Consider the following 19,263-nt stretch of genomic DNA (forward strand, 5'->3'; position numbering starts at 1 on the left):
AACGTTTCACGGAAATTTCCTTTTTCATTTGAATTTATAAAGAAAGCAGCCTATACCTTGCTGATAAGAAAGCCATAAATCAATCATCAGAAAATGTGATCTATGATACTCATCCAAGAAGTATCAGAATTTCTAACAGGTCTAGTATTTGCGAAGTGCTACTTGTTAAAATTAAAATTATTATAGATCTATTTGCTAGGTAAGTTTTTTTTTAATCTTCTACTGATGCTATGAGTGCATTTCAGGTATTTGTCTCTGCAATTACCTATGCAGCTTTCATCACCATTTTGCATGACTTTCTGGACAGTTAAAAATGTTATATTCTTTCGTAATGAAGTTTTTCAATAACCGTGGAAGTATATGGTCAACACATCTTACTTTAGGTTTCAACAGTTTAGCAAGCATTATCTTTATTTATAAGTCACGTGTTAGAATCCCAACTGTGCCACTTACTAATTGAGTGATCTTGGACAAGTTACCTACCTCTCTGTGCCTCATTTTCCCTGTCTGTAAAATAAGTGAAATAGCGATACCTATACCTAACAGTGTTGTTATATGGATTAAATTACTTAATATATATAAAGGGGCTTAGAATAGTTTACAGTACATAACAGGTAAGAATTCAGTAAATTATGGCTAAATTAATTAATGAATGTATTCTCTCATTTCACCCTCATAACAACGTTGCAGGGCAAGTACAATTAATCTTAAGATAAGGCACAGAGAGGTTAAGCGACCCACTCAAGACTACAAAAGTTCCTTTTATTTTTATTTATTTACTTATTTACTTATTTATTTATTTATGGCTGCATTGGGTCTTCGTTGCTGTGCACGGTCTTCCTCTAGTTGTGGCAAGCGGGGGTTATTCCACGTTGTGGTGCACGGGCTTCTCATTGCGGTGGCTTCTCTCGTTGCAGAGCACGGGCTCTAGGAGCGTGGGCTTCACCAGTTGTGGCATGAGGGCTCGGTAGTTGTGGCTCACAGGCTCTAGAGCGTAGGCTCAGTAGTTGTGGCACACAGGCTTAGTTGCTCCACGGCATGTGGGATCTTCCCAGACCAGGGCTCGAACCCGTGTCCCCTGCATTGGCAGGCGGATTCTTAACCACTGCCCCACCAGGGAAGTTCCCAAAACTTCCTTCTAGCTCAAACATTCTTTGATTCTAAATTTACCCTAAAATGAAAATGGGTTTTTTAAAGTTTCATCTTAGGAATATAGCAAAGTTTACAAGTTTTATTGAGTAAAATCAGATAACCATGAAGACATTCTACATTTCCCCTTTTAGTCTAATTTTTGCAGTGAATAACAAGTGCTAAGCCCTTTAATAATATTTTTTAACAGGAACACATAGTAGTTGAGAAAAAGCAACTTGGTTTCTATAAAGAATATTTTAACCCATTCAACCTACCTAATTCTTTTAATTAGCTGGGCATATAAAAATAATGAGCAAAACCAATACAGTAACAAAAAAGGTATTTTCATTCCATTTTAAAGTCAATTAAAGTAAAAAAGATTAATTATAAGCTTTGAAGGCTTTTTTTCCAGACATACTCTTAGAAAATTGGAATTCTTATATAATTCATAAAAAGTGAAATTATCTAGTTCAGTAATCATTCATCTATTCACTCAGCACATATAATGGGCACTTACTATATGCACTATATACTATATGGGCATTGTTTTAGATGCTGGGAATATAGCAGCTAACAAAACAAAATTACTGACCTTAGGAAACTTTATTCTAGAGAAGGCAGGCAGACAGTAAGACAAACAAGTAAATAACTTCATTTTTGGGGGCGCATAATCAATTTTTTTATTTTATTGAAGGATATTTGATTTACAATGGTGTGTTAATTTCTCCGTAGAGCAAAGTGACTCAGTTAAACGTATATATTTTTTCATATTCTTTTCCATTATGGGTTATCACAGGATATTGAATAGAGTTCCCTGTGAACAAGTAAACAACTTCGGATGGCTATAAGAGTGTTATCACGGGGTTAGTGGATAGAGAATGCCAAGGAAGGGGTTTGTATTATATGTATGTATTTGTATGAGGTAATCAAAAGACTTCATAATATTTCAGTAAAGACTTAGAAAGAGAGCAAAGTACAACAATGTGAGTGTACTTAAATACTACTGAACCACACAGCTAAAAATGGTTAAGCTGGTAAATTTTACATGTATTTCACCACCATGTAATTTTTTTTTAACTTAAAAAATAAAAAAGAAAGAGGGTAGATAATACAGCAATCTAAGGGAGAAACTGTTCCATGTAAAAGGATCAGCAAGTGCAAAATCCCTGAGACAGGAGCAAGCCTGGCAATTTTTAAAGAGCTCTGTGTGGCTGGAGCAGAAATGAACAGTGGGGAAGGACTGGGGGCAGGAGGTAGGGAGAATAAGCATACATGTACCTCAGGTAGGGCCTTAGAAGTCACTATAAGGACATTGGATTTTACTTAAAATATTAAGCCACTGAATGGGTATTTTTAATTTTTAATTTATTTTGCTATTCCTTTTTTGTTGAGGTACAATTCACAGAACATAAACCTCACCATTTTAACCACTTTAAAGTACACAATGTACCAGGGGATGGTTCTGACCAAAGCAGCTTTTGAACACAATCACATTGACTGCTATGTTGAGAAGAGACTGGGAGAACAGGAGAACAGGGAGAAGAGTTAGCAGGTTTTACAGTAATTAAAGTGAGATGGATGCGGTAGCAGTGGAGCTAATGAGAATTTGTCAAAATTTGCATATACTCTAAAGGAGAAGCTGACAGGATTTGCATGCAGGGTGTAAGTGAAAAGAGGAATCAAGGATAACTCAAAGTTTTTTGCCTAAGCAACTGAAGAATGGAGCTCCCATTTACTGAGATGGGAAGGACTACAGGAAAAAAGACTGGGGTAAGGGGAATCGGAGGTTTGGTTTTGGACATGTTAAGTTTCAGATGCCTACCAGACATCTAGCTGGAGATGTAGCTGGGATACAGGAGTGTAGAATTCAAGAGAGAGTCCTGGGCTGGAGATACAAATATAGGGGTCATCATCATATTAGGGGTTATTTAACACAACTAGTAAGTAAGTACCAGCACAGAAACTTCTTCTTCCAAAGGTCTGTTGCCATTTAAATTAACATGTGCTTTGTGGCCCATAACAGACTACTATTTTCTTCCTTTAATTTAAATCCTTTATTTAGATGAACTAGATCTGTACAAAAGAAATCATAGCCTACAAGTCTAGGAGTAAAAAACAACAACAAACAATGCAAAAAAACTAATGTTCTGTTGCTGCCCCTGAATACAGAACTGGAGCTTCTTTTATCACTGATATATTACCCAAGCAGGGCAACATGAATGACAGGGAAGGTAACAGGAAGGACTCAATGGATGGCAATCTTTAACTCCTTTTCTCCCTTCTGATAAAGAATAGAATACTCGGGGCTTCCCTGGTGGCGCAGTGGTTGAGAGTCCACCTGCCGATGCAGGGGACACAGGTTCGTGCCCCGGTCCGGGAAGATCCCACATGCCGTGGAGCGGCTGGGCCCGTGAGCCATGGCTGCTCAGCCTGCACATCCAGAGCCTGTGCTCCGCAGCGGGAGAGGCCACAACAGTGAGAGGCCCGCATACAGCAAAAAAAAAAAAGAACAGAATACTCACTGAAGACGTTCTCATCATGTAAAGTCCTTAACAATGGAGAAACAGATCTGTTACTAGACAATGATGAAAATAAAGTACATTTAACCTAGAGTACAGTAGGATGTTAGTAATCTGACATCAAAGGAAAATGACAGGTTCCACTAAGGAAAATTTCTAGATAATTGGGGTTTATCTATGTGCCTAATAGCTTTCCTTTTGAACCATTAATGATTTTTTTCCCCTCTACTTTAACATCTTCTTGAGCCAGGCTCACCCTTATCAACATCTTTAACCTAAGAGGTCATAATGATATGATAACCTCTAGGCTATTATGTTATTGTGCCATTGTTCCTACATAAAATAGCTCCATCCTGCAGTGTAGTTATTCTGTCAATGTCTCCTTTCTCTACTATTACTCTTTTTTACCTATACATAAAAGCATACCAACAGTGTTTTACTTTCTAGTCCTTAGTTGTAGTTGCCAGAAATCTGGCCTTCACAAAATATATAAGAAACTCACATGGTACTTAGTATCTACAAGCTCCATGGGAAATTTGAACAATTAAAAAATAAAAAAGAATCTTCTTGGTTATGTAAGGACAATGTCCTTAACCTTACGAGATGCATACTTAAGTACTTAAGGGTACCAACTTACTTTAGGGGTTCAGAACAAAAAAAGAATACATATTGAGAGTGATAAAGCAAACGTGGTGAAAGATAACCACTAATAAACTTAGGTTAAAGGTATATAAATGTTAACTGGACTATATATACTTCCAACCTTTCAGAAAATACATACATTTTTAAGATTAAAAGTTAGGAAAAATTAAAACAGTATATCAAGCAAATGCCTATGTATAAAATCGGTAGAAGAATAATTGGACTGGACCTATAAGATGGAGAAAACATATAATTAATTTAAAAAAAAAAAAAAAACTAAAAAAGTAAAGCAACACCAAAAAAAAAAAAAAAAAATCACCTACAATACAAGAATGGCAGAAAAATTGCCAGCAGGTTTTAAGTAGAAAAAACATAACTCAGTCTCCTTGCCACTGGAGATCTTAAGGCGCTCTCTCCCTTTTCACAATTTGAGAACAGTATTTTATTTCCTGTGACTGTTTTCAAAGTCACCAGGATACTGGTATTTACTAAAGGTAATCCAACTTTAAAAAATGTTTTTTTCTTTTTCCGCATCACAAAAGTTTTCTAATAGATACTTTTGTAAAAGATATAACCTATATCTCACCATCAAGAGATTTAGTATCTGTCCTCAAGCTTTTAAAAAATGAGTACATGTATAGGGGGCTTCCCTGGTGGCACAGTGGTTGAGAGAACGCCTGCCGATGCAGGGGACACGACTTCGTGCCCCGGTCCGGGAAGATCCCTCATGCCGCGGAGCGGCTAAGCCCGTGAGCCATGGCCGCTGAGCCTGCGCATCCAGAGCCTGTGCTCCGCAATGGGAGAGGCCACAACAGTGAGAGGCCCGCGTACCACAAAAAAAAAAAAAAAAAAAAAAAGAATACATGTATAAATTTATCTGTGACAAAACTGAAATTATATTATGCATAAAATGTTCTCTAAGGTGCTTCTCCCGTCTTAACTGTAAACATTTTCTAATGTCAAAAAAACCCGAAGAAAAACAAAAAACCTTTCAAAGAACTTGACTGACCAAAAGTCAAATGGCTCAAATACTATAAGTACAAAGAGCCTAAATTATGCTCTGATGGCAAAATGACCCAATCTTCGTACAAAGGCAGAATCTAACAACCGCATTATACTTTAAGAATCATACCTGGAATATAGTAAGTATGCCATAAATGCTAACCATTATGATTATTTCCCATATTCCATGGGTAGGCAGCATCTTACTTCTCAGGAATGCTTGCAAACAAAAGCTTCCTTCCTAACTCCTGAATCCAAAACATACAATCTTCTGTTCCAATCTAAATTAAATATAAGAATAGAGCAAAAAAACGCAGAATGAAAATTTCATTAACATCAGGGGGAATAAACAGAGTATATCTTACTGATGGTGGATAACACCTTTTTGTGGGAGAGCAATATGTAAGAAATAAACTTGTTTTCCTATTAATATCAAAGAAAGTTGATAGTACAGTCTTAAGGATGGGGGAAGGAAATCTGCAAAAATCTTTTGACATTACACATCTCCCTATTTACAGAAAAACTCAATTACAATAAATGAGAGGATGTGTAAGAATAAGCTAAGGCTGGCACACTTCCATTCGTCAGAAAAATTACTTGTAATCAAGTTGTTTTCTACAGACTTTTCACTTGTGTAATTTTAAAATTAGGAACCAAGAGCATTTTCCCACAACTTTAAAGTGTATTTCCTTCCTAAGGAACTTGAGTCATCAACTGTGTCTTAGGCATCACACTGGGTTGACCAATGCTTCTAATATGTGATATGTATTCACTCTGATCTTGAAGCACTAAATACCATTAACAAAGCTGTTCTCTTGTATGACAAAGGTAGACTTCCAGGAACTATAGTGTCCTATATTTCAGCAATATACTTAAGTGCCTTTACTTCAGTCTTGGAAAAGTTACTTCTAAATTGTGACTTCAAACTTAAGCCACAGTATCTATTTCTTCACTAGAAACCAGTCAAATCATTTTCTACAAATATCTACACCTAAGAGTTACAAGTGAAAGCTCAAAATAGGAGAGTATGTCTACAATTATAAGCATATTCCAACATACCCACTTTTTCAGATAAGCTAGTCTCCAAGAATTAAAAATAGTAAAGTTAGCTGGCTCAAAGTGAAATTATAAACTATAAATTTTAAACTAAATCTATCACAAAGGACATAAAACATCAATAGTGAAAACCTACCAAATGTATTAAACTTTGACCACTTATGAAATACAACTTAAAAATCCAAAAGTGGAATAGGTACATAATTTAGATTTCTATGCTGATTTGAAATGCCTTTACACCATTTCAAGTAAATGCAAACATAAGTACAGACAAGGGACTTTGACTTTCAGTCTGCCACACACACACACACACACACACACACACACACACACACACACACACAGAAAATGGCTCCAGCCACCACTGCAATGTTGATATATATTTACCCCACACTTTGCATTTTATCCTAAACCTACTCTCAGCACCTCACCCTTCTCCCATATTGTACCCCAAACCATCTGCCTCTGCCTCCTTCCAGGAAATCTGATGTGTAAATAAAACAATTCTGCCAAAGGTGCTACCAATGACAATAAGGGGAGGGAGGGATGGAGTTATGAAAAAGACATGAAAGTTTTTGAGTACTTATGAGTTAAAATTTTGAAGAAAATAAATTGTGAAAAGTTGAAGTTGAGTAGAACTAATTCTGAAGAGAGATTTGCAGAGTAAGCTACTGGTTAAGTGCCTCAAAGTATCTTTCCACAGAAACTAAAATCCTGCTAATCCATGGCTCTTCTGGGTTAACAAGAAACTGGTTTGGTTTGGTTTTTAAATAATCCTCATGGGCTATCAGTCATTCAATCACTATTATAAATTAAGAGAATCACATTTTCTTCCCAAATGCAAACTCAAAGATGAAGAATGGGCAATTCTGGAATTTTTTTTTTCCTAACTGTAGTGCACAGAACACTGGAAGAGGAAGGCTTCAACTGGATAAGAATATGGGGAGTTTATGTGACTTGAGTAATCAAGACAGTAAGCTATCAGAAATAACAACAACAATTAAAAAGATGAAGAGGACAAAGACGGCAAATTTCTGCTAGAGCGGAGTTTCTCAGCCTCGGCCCTAGAGACATTTTGGCCCGATAATTCTTTGCTGTGTGGGGGCTGCCCTATGGATTGTAAAAGATGTTTCACAGGGCTTCCCTGGTGGCGCAGTGGTTGAGAGTCTGCCTGCCAATGCAGGGGATACGGGTTCGTGCCCCGGTCTGGGAAGATCCCACATGCCACAGAGCGGCTGGGCCCGTGAGCCATGGCCGCTGAGCCTGCGCGTCCGGAGCCTGTGCTCTGCAACGGGAGAGGCCACAACAGTGAGAGGCCCGCGTACCGCAAAAAAAAAAAAAAAAAAAAGATGTTTCACAGCATCTCTGGCCTCTACCCACCAGATGCTAGTAAGCATCCCTCAAGTTGTGACAACCAAAACTATCTCCAGACTACTTATAAATATTTCAGTGTCTGCTTGTGTATACATTTTAACTACACATTAATTTTTTAAAAGCTACAAAACCACATAAATACTATGATGTAAATTCATAATAACAGGCATTTTAAAAGACTGAATGATTAGTATTAAAAAGTGATAGAACTGTGTTCGAGAAGGAATTATGGATTTCTCAAATTCTATTTGCTAATGTTTGATAATGATGTTCTAGTATTTCAACTTCTAAAAATACATTTATTTATCTATATTTTGTAACTAATAGATTCCAAATGAAATTAGGCCTGGAAACAACATATTTTTAACAATATTTGCACAGCACTTTACAATCTCTTCAGCATTTTTACAAACTTATCCCACTTAATTCTTAGGGAAAAAGAAGCAAATTAATATTCCACCTAATTCATAAGTATAGGATTCTATCCATATTCTTTTGAAAACTAAATCCAAAGTTCAAAGTTGTTCAAAAAATATGTGTACATATATATCCCTTGCAATCATTAATGCAAGCAAAAATAAACGAAAGAAAATTTTGCTCCACAAATCGTATATGTACATTTGCCTCAAATGCAGAAGTCACATTCTTTTCCCCAATTTGTGTCTGAAATAGGAATTTCACATTTCACATATAATCAACAGTATCAAGCATATTCTTGAACTGAAGAGCCTAATTCCAACTGAAGGACAGTAAATATATACTTGTAAGGTAAAAATATACTCGTTAATGTACCTTTAACTTCTCCCCTCCACCTCAAATTCACCAAACTTCTATCTCCCAACTGTCAGGAACAATGCTTCCCAAGTGACTAACCACAGATTATTGAAGGATTGTGCAAAGTTTTAACCAATGCCCAACAAAAGTATTAGTTTGCAAGTAGGATAAAATTCAACTCTGACACACATCCCAACCTATAACCTTCAATCTAGATTCAAGATCTTAGACACTTTCAACTTCAAAGGCTGAGGTCCTCAAAGCTTTATAAAACTACACTCTCTCCAATGCAACAGCCTCTAAGATCCAAACTCAACACAGAGTGAGCCCTCAATAAACTGTGATACCTTCACATTAAACATTTGCCAAGTTTTACCAGTTTTTCTTCCATATGATTTCTTGTTGTACCCATATTTGTTTCTACAATCACTACCCTAACCCAGGACTCAATCACCCAGTTCATCAAGCAGCTAATTTATTCCTTTTTGTATCATATCCCAACTGCTCAGCCAACCAAAATTCCACAATACTCTTCTTCATAGTTATCATGGCCTATTATATGAATGATGAGAGTCCCAGTTATTATGGCCCAGTTAGCATTTCTCCTTATTTCCTGCCATGGACTCTCCATTCCAGGCAAGTAAGCCTACATGCATCTTACTACACTATAAGCCATTCTCTTCTATCTCAAAAAGCTCTCCCCAACTGGCTGATGTCCCTCCAGCTTAATAAATCCTCATTTCAACTGCAGCTATAATACATAATTGGAACTCTATTTTTATATCTTGGCATTTCTGTCTACTCTGACAAACTCAATGTTTTTTCTTCTCTTCTCACTCAAGACTGTGCCATCATGACTCCTACTAGCCACAGACATACAATAAACACTGGTGACTAAACAGCAATGTTCTAACTGTACATGTTCTCACATTGTTTAGTTGGAATTGTAGTAGCTTCAGAATGAATTCACCCAACATCAAAGAGAGTCTACACCCCCTGAGAACTATTCTCAGTACTGCTATTTCCTGCAACCTAGCTAGGACAGGACTGTCCCCACCCAACTAGTCCTAAGGCAAAGCCTTCACACTGCTAGACAGCAGTGTTACTGCCCTCATAGGAATCTAACCGGCAGGATTATTCCAGTTTTTCCATTTATCCTTAGTATTGCTCCCTTTTCCAAGTACAAAAATTGACAGCTAAACCAAGTTTAGCCCAAAACTGTAAGCTGTTCTTATACTAAACCTCAATCATTTAAGATTAAATTCAGTCCACTTAAAAGGGACACAGGGGTTTCCCTGATGGCACAGTGGTTAAGAATCCACCTGCCAATACAGGGCACACGGGTTCGAGCCCTGGTCCGGGAAGAACTCACATGCTGCAGAGCAACTAAGCCCGAGCACCACAACTACTGAGCCTGTGTGCCACAACTACTGATGCCAGCGCACCTACAGCCCATGCTCCGCAACAAGAGAAGCCATCTCAATGAGAAGTCTGCACACCGCAACAAAGAATAGCTCCCGCTCTCTGCAACTAGAGAAAGCCCGTGCGCAGCAACAAAGACCCAACGCAGGCAAAAATTAATTAATTAATTACTTTTTTTTTTTAAAGGTATGAGGGGGCAATGGGTAAAATGTCCAGGCTTTGAGGTCAAACTGGCTTGGGTTTGAATATCTAATTCACCACTTAGCAGGTGGATGATGCCAGAAAAATTATTTCTTCAAGCCTGTTTCTTCAAATGTAAAATATCACCACTTTCTCATACATGTTGAAAAGCGAAACTTCTAACACAATATCAGATACACAGCAGACATCACAAAAATGTCCCTTTACTCTCCCTGCTCCACCCTACAAGTCTGTAAGATAATTTTTAAAATATTAGATAATAAACACCCTTGAAGATCACAAGTTATAAAAGGGAGATCAGAAAAGACAGAGGTGCTTGCCATGCCCAGTTCCCTCAAACCCTGCTACTCAGAGAGGTCCTGTACACACACAGAAAAGATACTGCTAATGTAGGGGATGGCTTGAAATGGGCCTTCACAAGATGATACAGCTACCTGGATTATCAATCTCAGGTTGAAAAGATGAAGAGTCAGAGCTCCTTAAAGATAAAAGACAGGACTTCCCTGGTGGCGCAGTGGTTAAGAATCCGCCTGCCAATGTAGGGGATATGGGTTCGAGCCCTATTCTGGGAAGATTCCACATGCCGTGGAGCAACTAAGCCCGTGTGCCACAACTACTGAGTCTGCGCTCTAGAGCCCACTAGCCACAACTACTGAGCCCACGTGCTGCAACTACTGAAGCCCGTGCGCCTAGAGCCCGTGCTCAGCAACAAGAGAAGCCACCGCAAGCAGAAGCCCGCGCACAGCAATGAAGAGCAGCCCCCGCTCGCTGCAACTAGAGAAAGACCGCACGCAGCAACGAAGACCCAACGCAGCCAAAAATAAATAAAAATAAAAATAAATAAATTTATTTTAAGAAAAAGATGAAGATAAGAAGTCTGTCCCCTTTATTAATTTCATCATAGGCCCCTACTTGCTGGTAAAAGTGAGAGAAATAGTTTAAGCTTAAACTTTGATACTTTTAATACTTTTGGCCAAACTTCCAGAAAACATTTCTTTATAATGCATGCTACAAAGCAAAGCATTTACACCAGATTTTTTAATATAAAAAACATGTCGGAATTCCCTGGATGTCCAGTGGTTAAGACTCCGCACCCTCACTGCCGAGGGCCCCGGCTGGATCCCTGGTCATCGGGGAACTTAGATCCCCAGGAGCCGTGCCTCCATCAAAAAAAAAAGTGTCATACTCTAAAGTTCATTTAAAGTATGATTTCATTAAACCAAAACATGGGACTGAATTTACTGCTACAGCTAAAATACCTGTGGACCTCTCAAACACACCAATTAATTTCTTTAAAAGAGGAGAAAGAAAAAACATCAACTCACCAACATATTTGTGTTAAAAAGTATAATTCACACATACATAAAAATTCTTTGGGCTACATTTAGTCAGAAGTTCTAATAAATTTCTAATGTGGTTGTATAAAATAAAGTATTTTTATATATATATTTGAGTCATGTCTAAATAGACACTAAACTCTAGAAAATGTATGGTATCTTCCTACAAATACAGCATAAGCTGGGACATGTGCAAGAAATGGACAACTTTAGGAAAGTTTAGTTTTATGATTCTAAACACATTCTCTTTTCCAGCTTCCCAACAACACACTAAGAGCAAGAAAAAACTAATGCAAAACAGTGACTGACAAATCGGATAGGGGAAAGCAACTAAAAAGGATAATTAAGTACCTAATAATGATTTATACTTTAAAGTTAAATCCATATTTCCACTACAGCTTCTTCTAATCTACACAAACATATTCATTCTCTCATAAGAGAATCTGAATGTATTCTATTCTATCATCCTCATAAAAACTTCTTACAAACTTGACCATAAAAGCTCAGATTTGTAGATAAAAATATTATATATTACAATTAAATTACAAATATCTCCATGCACCCAAAAGCTACAATCTTGATGCTAATTTTAAAATGAAAGATTTCTTAGTGTCTTTTTGTAAAAGTTCTGCTTAAAACAAACATCAAAAAGCAAGTAGCCTTTTAACCAATGTTTAATGCGAAATGGTACTTTATAAATGACTCCAGAGTTCTGAATTTAGAAAAATTTTGTTTAAAAAGGGCCTTAGCCCACAAACATTATGCTGTCAATTTATAATTTTTCTTCGACAATCAGAATACACCAGTTTCTATTCTTACTGTTTCACTCTTGAAAAGCAAAGGACATTTTATAGACTACTGCTCATCAGGAGTTTAAACTGCCTCACGTGGACGCCTTACTTTTTACTACCTCATAGAAACCGGTGTCTAACAAAAAGTGAAAACAGAAATTTCTTGTAAGCCACATTTAGGACATAAATACAAATGTAAAAACAAAGGCCCTTATAGAGGGTATCCAGCACAGATATTTCAAACTAAACATCTACTAGAAGCTCCTAATCTCTTTCGCTAGCAAATGAACACTACAAACTACAATAGAAGTCTACCTACAAAGTATCATCCTCAGACGAAGTAGAAGACAGGACAAAAATATGCTTGGCTCTGCAGTCAAAGTTACAAAGAAAAGAACAAAAACAATCCACTACATGAAATACTCAGATATTTTCTAAATTATCAAATTTGTCTATACTAATCCAAAGCACTCCGGAAAAATTTCCAATCCAATTCTTTTAAACATATTTTAAGGTCTTTAAGTATACTATGGAGGAAGTCAAAAAGTTAACCTAAAATAAAGCACTTTACACAACAACAAAATGATGTAGTTGGTCCTGGGATACACTGGAAATGAAAATCGTCTTCAAAACTGGAGTAATCAAGAAATTATATGCTTTTAGCACACTTAACGCCAACGTGGGGGGTGGAGGGTTGCCACTGTTTTGACAATCCACTAATTACACTGTATGTCTACTCCACCTGAGAGTTTAAGAAAACTCTTCAAGTTGGGTCACCGAGGGACCGTCCCTCTAAAAGACGCAATCCAGCCTACAGATCAGTGAACATCCCGAAAACGGCTTATCTTTCTCCCCACCAAAACCTTTCCCCTGGGCAACAAAATGTTTCCACTGAACATAAACACACCCTCCCGCTATCTCTCTCCGAACACCCGGACAGAGGCGGGGCACTCTGGAGAGCGGTAGCCGCCCGGCTCAGACGAGAAGGAGACCACTGTTACCCCTCCACGGGCGGCCCCTCTGCAGAACCGGGTCGGTCTGGATCGCCGCGCCCGGTAAAGAACAATACAATCGCAACTTCCCACGAGCCTGCGCGGCTGTTCTCCGCGAAGGAGCGGACTCCGGAATTCGCCACCAGGCAGGAGCTGGGGGCGGAAGGGTGAGGAGGGTGAGCGCGGGACCAGGATGGCAAAGACCGGCGGCCCCGCTGCAGATGCCCGCCCCGGCACCCGTCGAGCAGGCTGGAGGGATGGTGCCGCCGGCCTGAGCGCCACCGGCTCTCGCCTGGCGACCCGGATCTCGACTTTGCTTCTCAGGCAGGCAACCCCAGGATCCCCTGCTGCTGGGGCGGCAGGGGGCGGGAAAGGCCTCGCCGAAGGCTCGGAGCCTCCTCAGCCCGCCACGGAAGGGAACGCGGTCGGAGCGCGGGGGACAATAGGGAGCGGGGAGCGCTGCGCGCCCGAGTGGCGCCGCCGGCCGGCCGGGCTGACTGACGCGCCAGCCACACGGAGCGACTGGGCTCCGCTCGGCCCGGCCGCCGCTGCCGCTGCGCGGTCTGCCGTGCTCACCGCGCCCCCGGCGCTCGGGGTCGTGCCTCACCTCCCAGTCCCGCCGCCCAGGAGAGGAGCAGAATTAACACTCTCAGAAACACCATCTTCCGCTGCCGCTGCCGCTGCCGCTGCCACCGCCTCCTCCTCACGGGTTAACAGCAGCACATCGATCCGGAGGGAGAAGCTGTAGAGGCTTGGTCCGGAGCCTCCACGGGGAGCCGGGACCTCCCCCGGCAGGAGAAACGGCGAAGCACCTCCCTCTCGCCCCACTTAAGGGGCCGGCAAAGCTCCCAGCACCTCCAAAACAGGGACCTCCCTCACCCTCGTTCGTTTCCTTCCTCCCTTCCCCGCTTTCCTTCCCTCGTTCCTTCCCTCTTCTCTACCTCCCTCCCACCGAGCCCGGTACCTCCGCCTCCTTCCTTGCCACGTGACCGGCGAGCGCCCAACCAGCAGGCGGAGCCGCACCCCTTCCTCCCGCCCCTCCCCTCCCCCAGGTGCCCCAGGGGCGCGCGCATGCGCGCTGCGGCTGGTTCCCGGGCTGCTAGGCCAGCAGCTGCTTCCTGTCCGCAGGCTGAGAGCGGGGATTGGGCTTGGGAGGCGGGGTTTCCTGGGGTTCCGCCCCCGGACGGGAGCGCAAATCTGCGGACCGCACAAGGCTGGTTCTTAGAGCTGCTGAGAACTGTCTCTTGGGTTAAAGTGGGAGAGTCAAGGGGCAGCTGTCCACTTCTTAACTTCACAGGGAACGGAGATTTTGGTTACTTCTTTTTTTGCCTCTCAGGGTGCACGACGTCTACTAAGTAAACAAAAGCAAAGTCCCCCACCAAAAAAGCCAAGTGCGAACAAGCGGTAATTACATCGGAGACAGCCGCCAACAAGCAGAACCTAAATGTAAAGACCTTCCAGCAGCAGAAACACAGCCTGTCATATCTTTCTGATCGCTTTACAAATTTGTGACACAGATCAGGCCTTAGCCATTCTGAAAGCATGCCTCCTCAACCACAGGGTACGGAATCTCTAGCCCGAAAAATGTACTATTTACCACTCTCTCTGTTCCATCTCTGAACAGAACTGTGGAATCTCCTTCACCCCAACTTCTTTGAAGCTATTTGATTTCTCAGTAACTCCCTTTGATTCTTTAAACTAGTATTCCATGGATTAAAGACTTAAACATAAGACCTGAAACCATAAGGCTCCTAGAAGGAAACAGGGGAAAGCTTGATGTTGGTCTTGGCAATTATTTTTGGATGCGACACCAAAAACACAAGTAACAAAAGCAAAAATAAATAAGTGGGCCTACCTCAAACTAAAACGCTTTGGCATGGCAGAAGAAAGAATCAACAAAATGGAAATGCAACCTTCAGAATGAGAGAAAATATTTGCAAATTGTATCTCTGAGAAAGGGTTAATAACTAAAATATATAAGGAACCCTTACAACTCAATGGCTAAAAAGCAGACAATCCAATCTGAAAATGGGCAGAGGAACTTAAAAGACATTTTTTCAAAGAGGACATCCAAATGGCCAATAAGTACATGAACAGATGCTCAGTACCACTAATCATCAGGGAAATGTGAATCAAAACCACAGTGAGATATTGCCATGCTGTTAGAAAGGTTATTGTCAAAAAGACAAGAGATACGTGTTGACAAGGATGTGGAGAAAGGGAAACCCTTGGGCATTGCTGGTGGGATTGTAAATTGGTGCAGCATTACAGAAAGCAGCATGGAGGTTCCTCAAAAAATTAAAAATAGTACTACCATATGAGGGACTTCCCTGGTGGTCCAGTGGCTAAGACTCCGTGCTCCCAATGCAGCGGGCCCTGGTTCAATCCCTGGTCAGGGAACTAGATCCCACATGCCAACTAAAGATCTCACATGCTGCAGTGAAGATCCCACATGCAGCAGGGAAGATCCTGTGTGCCGCAACTAAGACCCAGCGCGGCCAAATAAATATTTAAAAAAGAAGAAGAAGAACTACCATATGATCCAGCAACCCCACTTCTGGGTATAAAACCAAAAGAAGTGAAATCAAGATCTTGAAGAGAAATCTGTACTCCCATACTCATTGCAACATTATTCACAATAGCTACGATATGGAAACAACCTAAGTGTCCCTCTATGGATGAATGACTAAAGATGTGCTATATAGATACAGTGGAATATTATTCAGCCATGAGAAAGAAGGAAATCTTGCCATCAGGGATGAACCTGGAAGGCATTATGCTAAGAGAAATAAGTTAAACAGAGAAGACAAATACTGTGTGATCTCGTTTATATGTGGAATCTAAAAAAGCCAAACTTAAAGAAACAGAGAGTAAAATGGTGGTTACCATGGGCTGGAAATTGGGGGAAATGGGGAGATGTTGGTCAAAGGGTACAAACTTCCAGTTGTAAGATGAACAACTTCTGGGGATCTAATGTACAACATGCCAACTATAGTTAATAATACTGGTAAGCATTTTGCAATATATAAGTGTATCAAATCAACATGTATACACCTTAAACTTACACAATGTTATATGTTGATTATATTTCAATAGAGCTGGAAAATATTTAAAACTAAATAAATAAATAAAAGTAAACAATTCAGTGGCATTTAGTAAATTCACAGTGCTGTGCAACTATTACCACCATCTACTCCCAAGACATATTCATATGAAAAATAAGAAAAAAAAACTTGTATTTCATGAATTAGAACGTTTCAATGACATCTAATTAGTCTTCATCTATTTGGCATCCTGCTTCAGGAGGCTGAATTAAAAATATAAGTATTAATAGTATTAATACTAATAATAATTTGGAATTCCTACTTCTTTTTACTGTGTATTTTTTACAATTTATTACCATATGCTTCTTTATTTCTCATTTTGAAAAATGAATTATTATAGTTTTTTAAAATTTATTTATTTTATTTATTTTTATTTTTTGCTATGCTGGATCTTCGTTGCTGACGGTGAACGGGGAATACTCTTCGTTGTGGTGTGCGGGCTTCTCATTGCGGTGGCTTCTCTTGTTGCAGAACACAGGCTCTAGGCACGTGGACTTCAGTAGTTGTGGCACGTGGGCTCAGCAGTTGTGGCTCGCAGGCTCTAGAGCACAGGCTCAGTAGTTGTGGTGCGCGGGCTTAGTTGTTTCGCAGCACGTGGGATCTTCCCGGACCAGGGCTCGAACCCATGTCCCCTACGTTGGCAGGCGGATTCTTAACCACTGCGCCACCAGGGAAGCCCCCAAAAATGAATTATTATAGTCTTGCTCCAACATTAGTAAGCTCAAAAATACAGTCAGAAGTTCTAAAATCATCAATAGTGTCCATTTATAATGAGATGTCTAGAAGGATGGCAGAATCTCATGATTTTTTTTCTTTCTTAAAAGATCCAATCTTAGGACACAGTTACATGAAAATATTACATTGCATATACCCTGTGCTTATTACTATTTTCTTTTGGTGGTGTTGTGAACAAATGTTTTGATTTTCTAGCTATTAGACCATCTTGTGGCATGTTTAGTGTTGAACAGTATTTTTTTTTTTTTTTTTTTTTTTTTTGCGGTACGCGGGCCTCTCACTGCTGTGGCCCCTCCCGCCGCGGAGCACAGGCTCCGGACGCGCAGGCCCAGCGGCCACGGCTCACGGGCCTAGCCGCTCCGCGGCATGTGGGATCCTCCCGGACCGGGGCACGAACCCGCATCCCCTGCATCAGCAGGCGGGTCCTCAACCACTGCGCCACCAGGGAAGCCCCACAGTATTTTTTATAGTTAATTCCAGTGGTTAGAGGCAAAGGGCACCTTCTCTTTAATTTCAACTGGAAAAAAACCAAAATCGTGTTTTACATTGCCGAGGTGATCAATTACATTTAAGATTGTATCTCTTTTTATTTAAAAACATACATTCATCGCATACCAGCATCATAATGAATGGTATTCCAATGTTACAAGTTTGAAACACTATTTTTTTTTGACATTTTAACTTACTACATTTTTGGTATTTTTTAAATGTATGGGAAACTGATGAAATGTGGAAATATAAGGTCTGCATTTATACCATCATAGACAGTCTGGGTTGGACTCCCAGCTTTACCATTTATAAGCTGTGTGGCTTTGGCCAAGTTATTTCACCTTTCTAACCTCAATGTTTCTTTTTTAAAATGAGAGTGATAAAATATGTCCCTCATGAGACTGTTTTGATGATTAAATTTAAATTATTTAATATTTTTAAAGTGATTATAACAGTGTCTGGCTGTTGCTACATAAGTGTTTAAATAATTGCTATATAAGTGTTTAATTACAAATATATAAATATCATTGTTCTTCCATGAACAACCATCCATTTGAAAGCAGTGATTAATAGCATTATTTCCTTAGCTAAAATACACAGCTTTGATACTACCAGTATAAAAGAAAGTTACCCTCAAGTTTTAATAGTGAGAAATTCAGCTAGGAAGTATATGGCCGTATACAGTATATTATACAAGTAATACTGTACGGAAATGCTTCTGGCACAACTTAAAGCCAGTCCTGGTAAATATTACAACAATTACATTTTCAATTTTCCAGCTCCTAATAAACTGCCTGCTGCATGTCTTACTGTCATGCCAAACTCAATATGTGTAACTTATCTCTGATAATGGCACCACCACCCTCTCAGTAACCTGGGATGGAGAGTGGAATCATCTCATATTCTTCTTCCCTTGTCTACTCATAAACAGTCACCAAGAATTGATTCTTCCCTAAAAATATTTTTCTTCTGCCTTTAATCCATCCCTACCCATTACTGTCACTCCAATTTACACAATTATTTTCTCTTGCTTGGTGGACTTCTAATCCATCTCACTCCAGTCTCTCTCACTTCTGGTGCTGCTTTCAAACCTCACCTCACTCCACTGCAGTTTTCTTCCAACACCATCACTCTCAAGGAGCTACTCTTCCTGGGGCCATCAGAGATCTGTTAGGGGCTTCCCTGGTGGCACAGTGGTTAAGAATCGGCCTGCCAATGCAGGGGACACAAGTTCGAGCCCTGGTCCGGGAAGATCCCACACGCCGCAGAGCAACTAAGACCACGCACCACAACTACTGAGCCTGCGCTCTGCAGCCACGAGCCACAACTACTGAGCTCATGAGCCACAACTACTGAAGCCCGCGCGCCTAGAACCCATGCTCTGCAACAAGAGAAGCCACCGCAATGAGAAGCCCACACACTGAAACAGAGTAGCCCCTGCTAGCTGCAACTAGAGGAAGCATGCATGCAGTAACGAAGACACAACGCAGCCAAAAATTAAATCAAAAAAAAAAAGATCTGTTACTTATTGATGCCACTACACACTTTCACTCCTTATCTAACTAGACCTCTTGGTCAATTAACGTTCTCTCCTCAAAATTCCCTCCTCCAATGTTTCCCAAGACAGTGCTCTCTCCTGATCTTCCGCCTTTTTTTTTTTTTTTTTTTTTTTTTTTTGCGTTGTGCGGGCCTCT

General features: G+C 40.2%; 1 protein-coding gene across 2 annotated transcripts in view; it reads right to left on the reverse strand.

Annotated features, from left to right (window-relative positions):
* The window catches only part of ADAM10 (ADAM metallopeptidase domain 10), a gene marked incomplete at both ends in the record, with an annotated part of 122,147 nt that extends 108,244 nt beyond the window's left edge, over positions 1 to 13,903 (reverse strand). For both annotated transcript variants that reach the window (XM_079700101.1, XM_079700100.1), the window contains one exon: positions 13,849 to 13,903. In XM_079700101.1, coding sequence (XP_079556227.1) covers positions 13,849 to 13,903 — 55 coding nt within the window. The remainder of the gene's footprint in view (positions 1 to 13,848) is intronic.
* Positions 13,904 to 19,263: the final 5,360 nt, after the last annotated feature.

The sequence above is a fragment of the Hyperoodon ampullatus genome (assembly GCF_949752795.1).
Source record: "Hyperoodon ampullatus genome assembly, chromosome: 3".
In the NCBI taxonomy this organism is placed as follows: Eukaryota; Metazoa; Chordata; class Mammalia; order Artiodactyla; family Ziphiidae; genus Hyperoodon; species Hyperoodon ampullatus.